At 36.5% G+C, this 16,647-nt stretch overlaps 1 protein-coding gene across 3 annotated transcripts in view; it reads left to right on the top strand.

Moving 5' to 3' along the window:
- The first annotated feature begins 128 nt into the window (after positions 1 to 128).
- Positions 129 to 16,647, top strand: part of LOC121427444 (DNA-directed RNA polymerase, mitochondrial-like) — a 35,986-nt gene continuing 19,467 nt past the window's right edge. For all 3 annotated transcript variants that reach the window (XM_041623833.1, XM_041623834.1, XM_041623836.1), the window contains exons 1-13: positions 129 to 440; positions 4,434 to 4,562; positions 5,220 to 6,412; positions 7,423 to 7,521; positions 8,030 to 8,130; positions 8,620 to 8,857; positions 9,300 to 9,440; positions 11,884 to 11,977; positions 12,353 to 12,558; positions 13,158 to 13,283; positions 14,624 to 14,665; positions 15,602 to 15,678; positions 16,068 to 16,134. In XM_041623833.1, the coding sequence (XP_041479767.1) occupies positions 254 to 440; positions 4,434 to 4,562; positions 5,220 to 6,412; positions 7,423 to 7,521; positions 8,030 to 8,130; positions 8,620 to 8,857; positions 9,300 to 9,440; positions 11,884 to 11,977; positions 12,353 to 12,558; positions 13,158 to 13,283; positions 14,624 to 14,665; positions 15,602 to 15,678; positions 16,068 to 16,134 (2,700 nt within the window). In that variant the 5' untranslated portion in view covers positions 129 to 253. The remainder of the gene's footprint in view (positions 441 to 4,433; positions 4,563 to 5,219; positions 6,413 to 7,422; positions 7,522 to 8,029; positions 8,131 to 8,619; positions 8,858 to 9,299; positions 9,441 to 11,883; positions 11,978 to 12,352; positions 12,559 to 13,157; positions 13,284 to 14,623; positions 14,666 to 15,601; positions 15,679 to 16,067; positions 16,135 to 16,647) is intronic.

Here is a 16,647-nt window from a genome sequence, read left to right on the forward strand (position 1 = left end):
ACCAAATTGGCTTACTAAATAAACATTGAGATCTTGAACCTACTTTATGCTTATAGCATAGATCGGTGTTGCGGCATAAATCACAGAACTGTGGTACCAGTCTCAGTCCATGATTGTGAAACAACACGCGTACTATTTGCGTGTAAAGCATGGGATTTGTTTAATAATTCTCCGACGATCTCTCTCTCGGACACCCATGCGGATAACAATGGTGTGGATAATTGGCCTGATAAACTATTAGAACCTATTTAAAATGTCTTTATTAAGATTCAGTATTGCAAGGCGAAACATTCTACCCTTCTTTCATGTTAAAGCACCAAGTTATGAATTTATGGGGCGGAATACGTCGTGTATGTTCTCATCATTTGGCGTTTCGGTTTCAGCGGGTCACCAGTTGATAGTCTGCGGCCTGCGTCGGGGGAATGTTTCTCGAGCTTCTGGTAGGTATCAGCTGTGGGCGTGGGACGGACTGGGAGTGGCAGCCTGACTGAGACTCGGTGAGATTCTCAGTCAGACTGAGTCTAGCCAGAGCTGAGGCTCCTAAGTTAGAGAGTAAAATTTGCTTACTCTCCATGTAGCCAGGGTCAGGGAGGATTGCGTCCCATTCTGTGTGTGTAAGCGAAAAACATGAAAGTACTCAACTGTTTCGGCGAAAGTTTCGCCTCAGAGTCAGAGGCCGAGATTTCTACTTTCCTTCTAACTTATAAAGTAAAAGTTAAAACAGATCTTTCCCTGAATCATGTAAATGAGATATAACTTCTTTTCCAACATTTCTACAATTTATTAAACAAGATTTGATTTTTAAAAATGTGAAAAATCTTATGAATAGACGGGGAAAACTTACGATATTAACACGGCTTAGCTGTAGAATCCAATGTCGACTCATGAACTGGAGTGTGATGCCTCATTCTAACTCTACAGCGTGTGTCCATGCTCATGCTCCCATGTCATTGGAATGATTGTAAAGTTGCTCCGTTTATGCCGCAATCTTGTTCTCATTGTTATTCGCCACCTTGAGCTAGATGTATATCGAGGATATCTTGTACTGCACTCACACAACATGCGAGGTTAGTGATACTAACCTCGCACAAAGCATGTGATTTCATAGTGGACTTTGACGTTCTCATTCATCACACGAATGTGAGGGAATAAAACACGCCAAACCTTCAATATTTCTCCACTATGTTAATCTTGATCGTATGATTGAAGTTCATTTTAAAAAGGAATTGGAAATTATTTATAAAAGTGTTTTTATCGCTTACCTCCAAATATCAACCAGGGTACTCTGTTCGATCTGTCCTAGTTATCCTTAATACTGCCGTGGAAATTACGCAAACAACAATCGAACTTCAATTTTCCTATCGAACATTCTCGATTCAAGTCGTCGGCGCATAATAGGAAATTGTACCAAAAATCAATAGGTTGCATCTCATGTATATACTTATAGGTAAAGTACGCCATCTTTTTACAAGATGGTGATGAAAGTGGATTGAACGAGCAAGAAAATAATGCTGATCGCCTAGAATGCAGCTAGCAGTACAAGCTGCAGAACCGTAAACAAACCGGCTTGTGAATAGTGTCGCGCACCCTCTTTAGGCAAAAATTGATATCCATGCTGATCAAGAGGCATCTACGTGAAGATCACGAAAAAATGCTTTTATTTCATTAAAAAACAGCAAAGAGAAACAGAACCATACAACGTTAACGTCGCGTCAAGTTTTTCACATTTTCTCATTTTATTGATGAATTCTTGATTAAAAATGAAATCAATGTTGTAGAAATGTCCGAAATGATGTATCCCATTTACATGATTTAGAGCAAGATCTTTTAGAAGGAAAGTTGAAATCTCGGGGGCGAAAGTTTTCCTTGCCCTGTGGATCGTAAGCACACGTTAGTATTAGTGAATGATTTTTACTCTCCACATGTAGGAGCCTCCTGGCTATCTGAGACTAACTTTCAACGGCTCCCACATTCTTAACATTTAGCTTTTTCATGTGGTACACCATATATTGTCTATTGAAACTAATATTAAATAACTTCAAACCTGACATGACCTTATCTTGAAGTTGAAGTCGGAACTGGGATGGGAAGTACAATGTTGTTAATTTAGATCTATTGTTAGATCTAGCTTTACTTTTGTTTTGGAATTTGGTCGGACTTATTTCCAATTGGGGATGATTAATGGGCCTTATTTTTCTATTTATTTTTTTTTTCATTTAAAAGCACGTTTCCATCATTCTTTGTTCATTTTGTTTCAAATAACTTCTTTTGTAGTTCATTTATCAGAAAGCACCCTTTTTGTCTCACCTGCATAGCAGAGTGAGACTATAGGCGCCGCTTTTCCGACGGCGGCGGCGGCATCAACATCAAATCTTAACCTGAGGTTAAGTTTTTGAAATGACATCATAACTTAGAAAGTATATGGACCTAGTTCATAAAACTTGGCCATAAGGTCAATCAAGTATTACTGAACATCCTATTAGAGTTTCATGTCACAGGTCATTTAGGGTCAATGAACTTAGACCATGTTGGAGGAATCAACATCGAAATCTTAACCTGAGGTTAAGTTTTTGAAATGTCATCATAACTTAGAAAATATATGGACCTAGTTCATGAAACTTGGACATAAGGTTAATCAATTATCACTGAACATCCTGCGTGAGTTTTATGTCACATGACAAAGGTCAAAGGTCATTTAGGGTCAATGAACTTTGGCCGAATTGGGGGTATCTGTTGAATTCCCATCATAACTTTGAAAGTTTATGGATCTGATTCATGAAACATGGACATAATAGTAATCAAGCATCACTGAACATTTTGTGCAAGTTTCAGGTCTCATGATTAAGGTCAAAGGTCATTTAGGGTCAATGAACTTTGGCCGAATCGGGGGTATCTGTTGAATTACCATCATAACTTTGAAAGTTTATTGGTCTAGTTCGTTAAACTTGGACATTAGAGTAATCAAGTATCACTAAACATCCTGTGCGCATTTCAGGTCACATGACCAAGGTCAAAGGTCAATGAACTTTGGCCGAATTGGGTGTATCTGTTGAATTACCATCATAACTTTGAAAGTTTATGGATCTGATTCATGAATCTTGGACATAAGAGTAATCAAGTATCACTGAACATCCTGTGCGAGTTTCAAGTCACATGATCAAGGTCAAAGGTCATGTAAGGCCAATGAACTTTGGCCATGTTGGGTTTTTTTGTTGAATAACCATCATATCTCTGTAAGTTTATTGGTCTAGTTCATAAAAAGTGGACATAAGAGTAACCATGTATCACTGAACATCTTGTGCGAGTTAGAGTAGTTTTCAAAGTCAGCACTGCTGCTATATTGAACCGCGCGATGCAGGTGAGATGGCCAGAGGCATTCCACTTGTTTACTTTTATTATGGACATTGGCTTGGAACTTGTCTTGGCCTTTGACATGTTGGGTCATTGACATTTAAGATGAAACTTAAAGAGGGACTCCAACCCTATGCACAAATTGTCATGTTTAGTCAGATGGGCACACTTGTCTGATGTTTGCTTTTTGGATCATGGAAAAGTTTTTGTTTTGCTCTTGACTTGCATGCAGATTAATTTGAAGCATATCTTTTCATTTAGAAAATACCACCATATGCCTAAGTGCTCTTGTAAAGAAGACCTTTTTGACATTTTCCTCCTGAATAAGACTCGTAACGAAGCAGGGTTGGCGCTACAGGGACAACATTTCAAGAAGAAAAAGAATCTTGAGAAAAAATAAAGAGAAAGACAAGGGGGGGTAGTATCAACAAGCATGATAAGAGATGTCTGTGACCATTGGGTCATGTAGGAGAAAAGAAATATCACTTTTTCAGTGTACCACCCCCACACCATCAAATACCCCCAGCACTGCCCACCCGTGCCACTGCTTGTAGATGAAACTATTCAATAATATCATGCAGCACAATAAATCTGGTGTATTGCTCCGACAGACCCTTTATCATCATGCTGTGGATCATCTCTTGTTGGCAAGCTCTTATTCCCATGACATACACCAAGCTTAGAGCCACACCATTGGTCCAGAACTCGGGCCGATTGCACGAAATGGTCTTTCCAAGGACCGTCTTTCGTGTCGCCCATCTTTTATGATACACTATAAGCGGGGTGTTACTGAAATTTATGATAAAAAATAAGATTCGTTAGCTTGCTCTTAAATCAAATTTAATACAATTTCATGATATATCATTTTATAAACACATATTTTGCTTATTTTAACGGACAAATGAAATATGTTTGCAGATGATTTATTTAAAATGCGTTTCACATGGCGCATCATAAAAGATGGGCGACACGAAAGACGGTCCTTGCAAAGACCCTTTTGTGCAATCAGCCCCAGAACTCTAGCTAATACATATTTGATAATACTATAGGCCTACATAATTGAAATGTCTCTTTCACCTTAGATTCTCATTTTAGACGCTGCATATCAACAAGCTGCCTAAATAGATGCGAGGCAAAGACGATACGAATAGTGGAGTATATAAGTGAACAGCACCAACCTAAAGGAGAGATTCATGCAGATCTTAGTAATGGTAAGAAGGCTTGATATAAAATCAAAAGTAGGATTATTTCCAAATAAAAATTATTGCAATATCTACTTCAAATGGAAAAATGTAAACAAGAATAAGAATTCATAATTTATTGTAATGTAAACACAATACATTACAATTAAAAACAGTTAAGGGTTCTTCATGCATTGACAATTTGAGATCTTCATTTGTTCAGAAATGTAGAAATAAAATAATTTCTTATGCACTAAGTTATAAAATAAAAGCAATGTAGAATGTAAGCAAGAGAATTTTTGAGACTTTTGTTCCGGGAGGAACGAAACTTCATTTCACATGACAATGACAAGAAAATAAATATATTTCATATGTTATATAATAAAATACAAAAGAAATAGTGAGTGAGTGATGTCATCAGTTCCTCATTTGCATACCGACCGAGATGTGCATGTAACTGTTTTGTGAAATGAAGCGAAACTTTGAAATGCCATAACTTTCTTATTTTACATCTGATTATGATGAAATTTTCAGTGTTATGCTTGTTGAATTTTTCTCTTTTTATTCAAATCAATTTTTTGTTGGGGTAGAATTGTCCTTTAATCTCAAGTCTGAACTATGGGCTACCTAAATGCATTTTTTTCATTAACATTCTCCACTTTTCATTTTGTCACTTTCGTGATGCAGTCCTACAGACGAGGATTAGTCAGCTAGAACATAATTTCAATGGAGAGAAAATCTTCTCGGTGCCAAAGCAGCATTCTACAAAAATAGCTGTAGCAGAAGAAACTGCAAAAAGTGCAATAAAGACAAAGACATCTACAAAAGAGGATGCAGTTAAAAAGAAAACTAAGACAACTAAAGTGAGCACAAAGGTCAAGACTAAGAATGTAAGTGCAGCTAGTAAGAAAAACACAACATTGACCTCAAAACAATCTAAATTAGTTTCCAAGCCAAAGACTGATCAAAGTAAGAGCAAAACTAAATCAAGTAGATCGCCGGCTGTCAAAAGGGTTGAAAAGGATGAGCCTTTGAAAGATAGGACTACAGAGAAAACAAAATCGTTAGATACTTCTAGCAAAAACAAAAGAACAGTAAAATCAAAATCATCAAACAAAGGTGCTTCTAAGACTGCAAAGAAGGAGTCTGTGCGAGAAAGAGGAAAGTCGAGTACCAGTACACTAGATTCAGTGCAATCACAATCTGTACAAAATGCATCTTCTGAACTTAAATCTTTGTCATCGAAACAGTCGCAGTCCACTCTTGCCTCTAGGTCAACATTGATGACACCTACATTGAAGGCATCATCTTCATCATCAATGTCACCATTGTCATTGTCACCATCATCATCATTATTGTCAGAGAAATCCACTCTGTCTTCAAAACCAGAACCCTTAATGACACCAACCTTTGCTTCGGACCAGTCTGAGCTCATTCCTTCCAGCGACAGTACACCATCTTCAAAACAACTGCACAACCTCAATCTTGCCATCCGCACACTACCTTCCAACCTCGCCAGGGGAACTGAAAACAAACAGCTCGCTTCTACCAAGTCATCAACGAGTTCATCCAATGTGCTGAGCCAGAAACACCATGATTTGAAAGAGGATGGGGTAGATGAACTCAGGCCTACATCCCAGATGATGATGGGTGGTCTCTCCCAGCATACCTTTGATCTGGATAATGAGGATGTCTTTGAGCAAGACATGCAGCTCCTGGATGTTGTCTCCGGGAAGAGTCCTGGAAGTATCGAGTCAGCCATTGACAAAAGTGCAATAAGGAAGAAAGGAACTTGGAAGAAGGTCAGGAGGAAACAGTTCACTGAGGATGCCGAGAGCTACCTGAGACCGTACATGGAAGCGTCGGTATACAGTGATAATGTGAGTACTACATAGATTCTACAAGAACATACATGATCAGCCTGATCAATTGTCTGCATAGGAATATTTTCCCCCACTTATACAATAATCTTCAATACATTTGAGAAGAAAATATTGTAATTCTGAAAGTTGATGTTTTGTTTGCCAATCAAGTATTTATTGTAGGAAAAATAAATTGTAATGTTTTTCTATTGTTTTAGGGCCACCAAATATGAATTTGATGATTTTGGTGGACTGACGGGGCCACCAAGAAAAGATATTACAGTGTAGAGCCTTGCTTTATATGAGACTATTCGGTCTTGTAAGAATCAGTGCACTGGGTTAATACTAGTCTTTTATTTTTGAGATGCAATAAAGTTGCTATGTATGTAAATAAAGCAGTTTTACATCATGTATCCCTAACTCTTTGTTGCTCTTGAACTTGAGGAAACAAAATGTATTCTCCAGATAAATCATCTATTTGATGACTCTTTTCTGGTTTCCCCTATCTTGTTTAATGTGGTTGGAAGGATAACATCCTTGAACCATTCCACTTTTCAACTTCTTTATCTGCCCTCCTTACCTGTCCCCTCTTCATCCCTCTCATACATTCTCTTCAATGTCTCAGTGTCAAATTAGTCTTCCTTATCTTTATTCAATCCCTTTCCTATTTTATTTTTTTCCTTTCTATTCACTTTCCCTTCCTATTTTACTCCATTTTCGATCTTTAGTTGCATTTCTGTCAGATCTTAAAAGTAACACAATTACTGTAAAATGTGGAAAACCTTTAACACCACAAAGTGGAGTAAGAAATTCTTTGTATTTCTCTGTTTATTAGTGTTATCTTGGAAATAACGCAGTTGCTGTAAAATGTGTAAAGCCTGAAAATCACATCAAATGGTGTTAAAAGTTTCTTCTTTGGATTTATCTGTTTATTAGTATTATCTTGAAAATAACACAGTTGCTGTAAAATGTGTAAAGCATGAACATCACATGAATTGGAGTTAAAAGGTTTTTTTTCTTGTTTTCAGATTGAGGCAGCACAGTCTTTAATGTTTGCCTTTGAGAAGCTGAACGGTCAAGTTCAGGTAGATGATTACAATACACTCATACAAGCTTGGGCTAGGAAGGTAATTCTAGTTATCATCATCATTATCTTCTTCATCATTATCATCTTATGATTATCATAATCATCACCATCATTATCATCACCTTCATCATCATCTTGATCATCATCATCTTCATCATCATCATCATCTTCCTCATCATCACCATCTTCCTCATCATCGTCATCTTCCTCATCATCATCTTCATCATCATCTTCATCATCATCTTCATCATCATCATCTTCATCATCATCATCATCTTCATCATCACCATCTTCATTATCTTCATCATAATCATCATCCTTATCTTCATCATCACCTCCCATAATTTTTCTTATTTATGTGTGAAATAAATTTGTTGTATCTGAGATGATTTAAAGCCTCTTTTTTATTTTATTTTTTTATAATTGACAAAAAAATATCTTCCTCTTTCTGTATTGTCATTTGATGCTTTTTAGCTTGTACGTAAATATCTGTAATCTTCTTATTTTGTGAATTGAATCTTATCTTAATTATCTCTTCTAATCAATAGGGGAAATGGGATGAAGTGCGCCATCTCTTGGCCAGAATGGTATCCAAGAATGTGACATCTGATAGACAAACGTATGCAGCTTCACTGGAGTGCTTAGCCAGGTATGTACATTGCTATCCACAACTTTACACACTCTGTTGTTAAAGCTGGTGAAAATAGAAAGCTAAGAGTAAAATTGTTGTCTGTCAAGTCAATCTTATCATTTAAATACCAGTCTAAAGTTTTGATAAAGGCTAAGTAATGAAAATTACACTTTCTAACATTCTTTCTAACTTTCTAATAAATTACCAAAATATAATGAACATTTAATCATCCCATGATTCCTCATGAGAAACTGAATTTGAATGTATAACCCCTTTCATAGGAATGGTTTTGTTCTTTAAAAGTGCACTTTGAACACGTTACAAAAAAAGTGATTGTATATCAAAAGACTTTGAAAAAAAAGTGGATTTATAACAAACTGAAAAAATATATCTGCTAAACACATGCATCAAATGTCAACATTTTATCTTGTAAACTCTCCACTAAATGTCACCCCAAAACATGTGATAAGTATATAGTATTGGTTTTTTACCTAATACTAAAACCAGATGTGAGGAACCGGATTTGAAAATCGTCCAGAAAGGCCTGGAGCAGATGGAAAAGGACGGTATAACGTTGGACGATGTCCTGTCCTTTGGATCGTACAGTGGTGAAGGGCGCCATCTTGTGATCAAACTAATCCAGAGATTGCTACCGTCCTTTGAGCCGCCTGGTCCAGGAATCAAGGTTCAATGTACTACGACCATTGTAGAAGATCTGTATAGTGGAGCGTCAGCATCAGGGAAGGTGAAGAAATCCGTTTCTATCTTTAGGCTGACTTCTGTGTTGAATGCTTCCTATGTATCCATAATAATACTGTATGATTAGATAACCATACCACCGTACCCTATGCAGAAGTGATGAATATCTATAAAAGACATATTTAGTTCATTTAGAATACAAATCAGATCTTTTATTCATCTCTAAGTATGTATTTTTATAACAATGTTAAGTACAAATGTACATGCACACCTTGTGATGGTAAATTTCATTGAAATTGTACTTTGAGACTGGTGAAGAATTTATTACAGTGAACCAACCACTACTCTCACAAGAAAATTGTTTTCTGAAATCACTGACATTGCCGGGCTAAGTGTAAATTTGTCTTAGGAATTCAGCAATTTGTGTAATAATAATTTCTATGATAAATAGTTCTCATGGTTCTTTCATTCCTTGCTGAAATCTCTAGGGTTCATCGTTACTGGAGTTGATGAGTAGAGAAGACCTAGAACGTAAGATTCGTCAGCAATGGGACATGGAGCTTGCGGAGACCGTCACGGTGACATCGGTAGAAGAGATTGGTGAACTGGATGCAGTCACAGCTCACAGGGTATGATGTGATATGCCTGGGTTGAAATTTCTCACATGAAATATAAACTGTAGCTCTTGAAGAGGTTCTCAATTCTTTTCTATAATCCATGTAGGTCTTCTTCATATATCCCAGGGGCCTGTCTTACAAAAATTGTGATTGATCCGATCAATCACTACTATGGAAAGCCAACAAAATCAACATAAAAATGTATGTTTGTTTTAAAAAATGTCTAGATATGAATGTATATTTATTCATTGATTTCATGACAAATTGGTGTGTTCTCCTTTGTTTACAAATTTTCTTATGACACTGATGGATTTCCATAGAGTTACGATTGATTGGATCAATCGTAACTCTTTGTAAGACAGCGCCCTGAACTCCTTCCTTTTGTCCCCTCCTGCACCCCCCCCCCCCCTAAAATAAGAAATTAGCTGCTTTTGTGTTGTATTCCACATCTTAAAAAAGAAGTTCACCCTGAAAAAAATTTATATTATTTGAAAAAAAATTCAGAAGATTTGAAAAAAATCCATCAAAGAATAAAAAAGTTATTAGAACTTAAGTTATATTTTGGTGACGTCATATGTGAGCAACTTTCCTCCATATGGTGTGATAAAAAAATCAATGAAATGTCATTTTCTAAGAAAATTGGAAATAGTTTTTACTGTATTTTTAGTATATCAATATCATTTCACAACCGTTCCTAAACAAAATAAGTATTAATGAATCATCAAAATTTTGAAATTCATGCATTTTATATATCACATAACATATGGGGCAACTGCTCGTTTATGACATGACAAATCCAAAACTTAAAATTTCAATGACTTTGTTCATCTTTAGTGGATTTTTTCTCAAACCTTCACCAATATCTTTAATTATTCTTTCTATTTTTACAACAAACTTTTCTTGAGGGAGAACTTTCCGTTCAATAATGATTGGATTTGTCTAGCTTTTTCCAGAGGATACAAATCTCTGTTTGTGGCATCAAATGAGGAATGATTTATAGTAGTATAGGGGTGCGTTTATTCGACACTTTTTTACCCTAGAATCATGATTCAAATCACGATTCTGCAGAATCACGATTGCGTTTAGTCGAAAGTGGAAATAAACGTCTTTCAAATCACAAACATGAAACACGGAAAAAAGGGGCGTTTTGAAGGACGTTTCTGTAGAATCACGAACGAAAAAGGTCGTATGAACGATATCGTGATTTGAATCATGATTCTATGACGTCATTGTGTCGTGCTTCTTCCGGGTTCGACTCAAAGGCGCGCGCTGTGTTTCGTGCAGGTTAATTTTCGTGGAGCAGTATTGCCAGTGTAGTACCGGTATATGCCAATTGTCACGTGCATTTAGGAATTATCATTCTGTGTATTGTACCCCCGGGGTTGTACTGTAGCATCATTTGTATATTTCATTGATTGTTTTCATCAATCTTGTCTTCAAGTTCCAAAGGCAACTATACTTCCTGTGTCAAACTGCGCACTGTGATGCGCACTGGATCGGCCCGAATTCAGGGAGAAACAGCGTTAGAAAGATGGTCGTATAAACGCTGATTCTGTCGGATCGTGATTCATGTTGCTGTTTTGAATCATGATTCAAATCGTGATTCAAATCATGATTCTGGGTTGAGGTCGCATAAACGCAGCCTAGGTGTGTTTTCAAATGCAATTTGAAGAAGTCTTGCAAAAAATATATTGGGGAGCTGGTGAGATTGTTCCAAAGATGGAGAGCAAGAGAAGGAAAGAATTGCTTCCAACCCATTTTCTGGATTTAGGGATGATAGGAAAAAGCAGATGTATGAGGGGGGGGACCTAAAGCTATGCACTTTGTTTACAAACGATAACAACTGTGACAATTTAAGGACCCGGTATTTGAACAGATTGTCTTACCCTTTTTTGTGATAAATATTCTAAAGATCATTGACCAAGAAGAAAATATCACAAAACTCATACGAAAATCCCGCCATGTTTTCCGAACATCTCTTGATTTCCCTGCCCGATGTAGAAGGTGTCCTAAAACTATGCACTCGAGTTATCATGCAAAGAAAAAGTATTTCCTGTGCCTTAATTTCTAAATTATGTTCATTATTATAGGAAAATATAAAAGTAAAGTTAATATAATTCTATATTTTCCAAACAGTTGTAGGTTTTCTATGCATTTATTGATTTATTGTAGTCTCTGTAGAAAAATTGAATAGGAATCGTTCGTCACACTTCACTCACAGTTCCACACACAATGTGCACATTTTGCCATTGAAAGTGCATGTGCAGTAGAATTATGTGGAATGATTATTGCAGGTAGGAATGTAATGGCTGTTGACTGGTCTACAAATGCATTTTGCATGTCTTACATGTAAATTCAATGTACTGTTCTTTCATAAACTGTCACAATAAAATAATGAAAAATGAAGTATGTTTGCTTTATGGTGATTTGATGCAAACTTTCCCTTTCTTTGCAGAGAAAACTTCTTAATCAACATCGTGTTCAGTGGAGAAGATCTCTCAAAAGAGCGCTGGAAAATGAGAAAACGAGACAATATTTCAAATTTAAAAGTGAGTAGCTGTACACATGTTAACCAAGTTTAAAAAAAGTTCAAGAGTGTCTTTCCTGTTTACTGCGCCCATATAATACTACATTATCTTGCTACTTTTATCCTATCTTTTAATTCATGATTCTTTTATTGGTCATTGTATGCATACAAAGAAATGAGGTTTCCAATGGCTTAGAGCAAAGATCGTTTTTTGTTTACATTGTGTATAATGAGAATAGCATATTTTTGTTATGCTTGCGATTGTTTTTTTTCTTAAAAAAAGTAATTGTGATGAAATGGTCATGAAAGTTTTTTTTTAATATTTATTCCATGTTGTCACAAAGTGAAATGTTCCAAAAGTAAGAATGTTTGTGCCTATACGACCTTTTCTCCATAGGCCCCAACTTCTCGTCCATCTGCTACTACCCGTTCCTGATCTTACTGCAGCCTGACGAATATGTCGACCTCATGCTGCAGTCATTGTCTAACTTATCGTCAACAACAGAGGGCAGTATGACTATTTCCCTGGCACGCGATCTGAGTACTAAGCTCCATAGGAAGTATAGCATTAGAGCTAAGCTGAAGCAAGGCAATGCACAACAGGTACATTGGGATTAGGATTAAGGAAATTGGGATTAGGATTAAATTTAAAACCCATCTTTTTATGATGATAAAGTAAACAAAAACAAAAATCACAGAATTGGGGAAGTGCACAGAATTGACTGAAATTCACAGAAAACCCAATTTTCCTGGTCAAAATTTACAAACTATGATTAAATTCCAGTGAAAACATGAAAATCAAAGCAAATTGAATAAAATGGAGCCATGCATCAGTGGATATTCTGCCAGTGATATATGGCTTTTATGTGGTGCCAGTTATCTCGTTGCTAATTCAAGGCCACACTATATATTACCACAGCTTTAGCACCAGCTGCCAAAAACACAGGAAAGGATTTTTCCCTGCTGGGTACCCATTTACCTCACCTGGGTTGAGTGCAGTACAATATGAATTTAATTTATTGCTGAAGAAAAATATGCGATTGCTGGGATGCGAACCCGCGATCCTCTGTTTCAAAGTCTGGGGACTAACCCACAGGGCCACGACACTCCACAATAGTATTGATTGTACTACATGGAGCTCCCTGTGTGCATTTCTGTACTAACATACACTGTGTAAGCTTTGTTTTCCTCGCCTTATGCAGATCAAAGAACTGTACGAGGCTTATGTGTTACGCACTGCAGGCGATCAGGAAACTAGTTTTGAGTTGCCTAGGGAGTCCTTTCAGGAGCTTGAAGACAGGATGCTGGGGAGTTCTTCTTTAGATCAGGTATTGCTTGGTTTTATTTTATTTCCCACATGAATTCATTCCTGTTTTAATAGTCAAGTGATTACCTCAGCGAGAATCATGTGACCAAACATAACGTAGATGTGAATGATTTTGAAAATAAAATGTTTATTAAGAAAATTTTCTGTGCTGGGACATCACTGATGGAATATTTAATCAAATTATGATGGAATCATGATAACAATCCTGAATTTCAATAAGAAATATTTTTACAAAAATCAATGAGGAACACCCACTGTTATAAATTACTGAAATTTATGTCACTACTTTTTAATAGTATATTTTTTATTTGATTATAACATAATGATGAAATGATTTTGACACAGTCATGTCATCATTATGGTTTATTATTAGTAAGTTTGATAGTTTGATTATTGATTAGTTGTTTAGGTAATTCATAAGTTAATTGATTTAGTAGTGAGCTAGTTAGTCCTTGACCTTTTAACCAAAATGTATTTGTTAAACTGATAGAGGAAATAGATCTCACTGTATGTGGCCCAGTTGCATAAAAGTTACCATTATGGTAACTTTGCCACCCAACGGTCACTTGCATGGAATCCTTAATTCTGATTGGCTGTTGATCATTGTTGCCATGGTAGTTACCAATGGATTGCAAAGTTACCATAAGAGTAACTCTTATGCAATGGGGCCTTGGACAGTATGAAAAAATTACTCTCCACCCAGGGGCCCGTTTCATAAAGCTGTTCGTAAGTTACGAATGACTTTACGCACGGCTGGTGACCCTTTCTTGTGCTATATGATATATCCCTATGTAGCTGACTTATGTATAAGAACATGTTCCAGTCGTTTGTAAAGTTGTGCGTAACTTTACGAACAGCTTTATGAAACACCACCAAGGTGTTTAAGTGATACAAGGTAGGATGTATGCCTAGCAGTTGAGTTTGAAAACTCTTGTTGGAATGTTCTCAGAAAGTTGAGAATGTGGGCAAATGTGCCATGGGCCCATTATGGGCCCATTTCATAGAGGACTTACAACTGTTGTAGCTTTGCCATTGTGGCAACTACCATGGTAACCTTGATTCTGATTGGCTGCTGAGCCCTGTTACCATGGTAGTTGCCATAATGGCAAAGTTACAACAGTTGTAAGTCCTTTATGAAACGGGGCCCCAGAATCTAGGGACTGGGGTATTGATATATCTTTAAAGCACTTAAAGACGTCATTGTGATATATTGAGCACCATATAAAATTGGAATAGTATTATTTTTATTATCAAATCATTGCTTGTCACATCTACATTAGTTTTACTTTCAAGCAGCTTCAATTCTATTGGACTTTTTTGTGTGTTTTATCATGTCAACAGGGTTTTCAAGCCAAGGTATGGCCAACAGGAATGTTAATTGGGGTAAGTAATACAATTTTCTTTTTATCAACAATGTCCGGTGCAGTATTTCATAGAGAAAAACCTGCATTGAATCCTATTTGATAAAAGAAAGCAAGAACTAAGACAAGACCAGATGGGTGTTTCATAAAGCTGTTCATAAGATAAGAACGACTTTAAGAACGACTGGTGAACCTTTCTTTTGGTAAATGGTATACACAATAGGCGATGGTTTAGCGCATAAATAAGGATCACCAGTCGTTCTTAAAGTCGCTCTTAACTTATGAACAGCTTTATGAAACACCCACCTGGGGGCCATTTCATAAATCATTTCATATCTTAAGGGTGACTGTGAAAGTGACTGGTGATCCTTTCTAGTGGTAAATGATATTCACCATTAAATGTTCATTGGTGATTATTTAGGGCGTAAGAAAGGATCATCAGTTGCTCTTAAAGTCGCTCTCAACTTACGAACAGCTTTATGAAACACCCACCAGAGTGTATAGGAGGCAGCTGGTTAGCCATGCTTCATAATCTTCCGCTTAAGACATATTGCTGACGTATCACAAAACAGCTTCAGACTCGAAAAACCAAAGACAAAAGTTGCAGCCTTTGCCTAGATTATAGGCTATTATAATTTGCGACCATTGCAGCTTGCCAAACAATATAGAAAACAGAGACAATTCATGTCATGAACGTTGCAGATATAGGGGGAGGATTGGACAATCATAGTTTATGGAATTACCCTTTGGCTAATTCCTTGATTATGTTGTAGATAACTTTTTGAAATATTCCTGTCCTATTATTCATTTATTATTCACATTTTACAAACTCCAAAAATCAGCAATGAGATAATGTGTTAGGGTTTTCTGACCTACAGTGTCCTCAGATACCCTTTTAATTTTGTCACATTTGTTTTTTCTGTACTCTATTGTTATGGAATCACAATTTCTTTGACAGATTGGTACATTACTAGCAGACATGATGCTGAGAGAAATCAAGATAGATGCAAACATGAACAACAACAAACCCGAAAAGTAAGTCATATGCAAATTCTGTGTGAGTCGGGGCTTGCATAAGTTGCATTATCCCAATGGATGAAAGTAAATCCTTTTTCTGAAATATTTGTTCACTCGAGGGAGGTTAGATTTCATTATATGGGTGTTTTATTGACAGCTATTACCATGGATACGATACTATGATAATGAACGATTCAGTGATTTTCCATGATTAAAACTTCCTGCAGTTATTTCACGAAGCTATGTCTATTTCAATTCAGATTCAAAACATCAATATTTCATAATAATACATCACTTTACCCAGCTTGAATGATGCAAAACATTGGATAAAAATGTTAGAAGAGAAGAAGAGTCTCCAGATCAAATCATTTGTCTTAATGTTCTTGATTTTTTTTTTTCACCAACAGGCAATTGATTCCTGCCCTTTATCACATGTATACATACAGGAGCTTCAAACATGTCGGATTCATCAAGGTGAATATTGTAAATAATATACAGATATTTCCTACCTAGAGTTTGAATATAACATTGCCGCTCCCCAACGGAGTTATATTTTTCCCAAGGTAAAATATTCTCCCGAGGGAAAAATATAGCTTTGGAGGGCAGTTGAAATGTTATATATTAAAACGATAGACTTGGGTGCCGTTTCATAAAGGTGTTCGTAAGTTAAGAGCGACTTTAAGAACGACTGGTGATCCTTTCTTATGCGCTAAACCATCGCCAATTCAATATACATCTCACCGCAAGAAGGGATCACCAGTCGTTCTTAAAGTTGCTCTTAACTTACGAACAGCTTTATGAAACACCCACCAGGCAATATCAGTTATATTATATAGTCTATGTGGATTCGCCATCAGAGATTGCCTTCATCATCTGGCTCCAACCCGAAATTTTTGCTACATTTCGGATCCGTCTACGTCAGAATAGAAAAATTTGGAAAATAAATCAAGTGATGATAAAGTAACTTGTAAGCAGCGAGTGACGTCA

Source organism: Lytechinus variegatus, chromosome 14 (assembly GCF_018143015.1).
Source record: "Lytechinus variegatus isolate NC3 chromosome 14, Lvar_3.0, whole genome shotgun sequence".
Taxonomy (NCBI): domain Eukaryota; kingdom Metazoa; phylum Echinodermata; class Echinoidea; order Temnopleuroida; family Toxopneustidae; genus Lytechinus; species Lytechinus variegatus.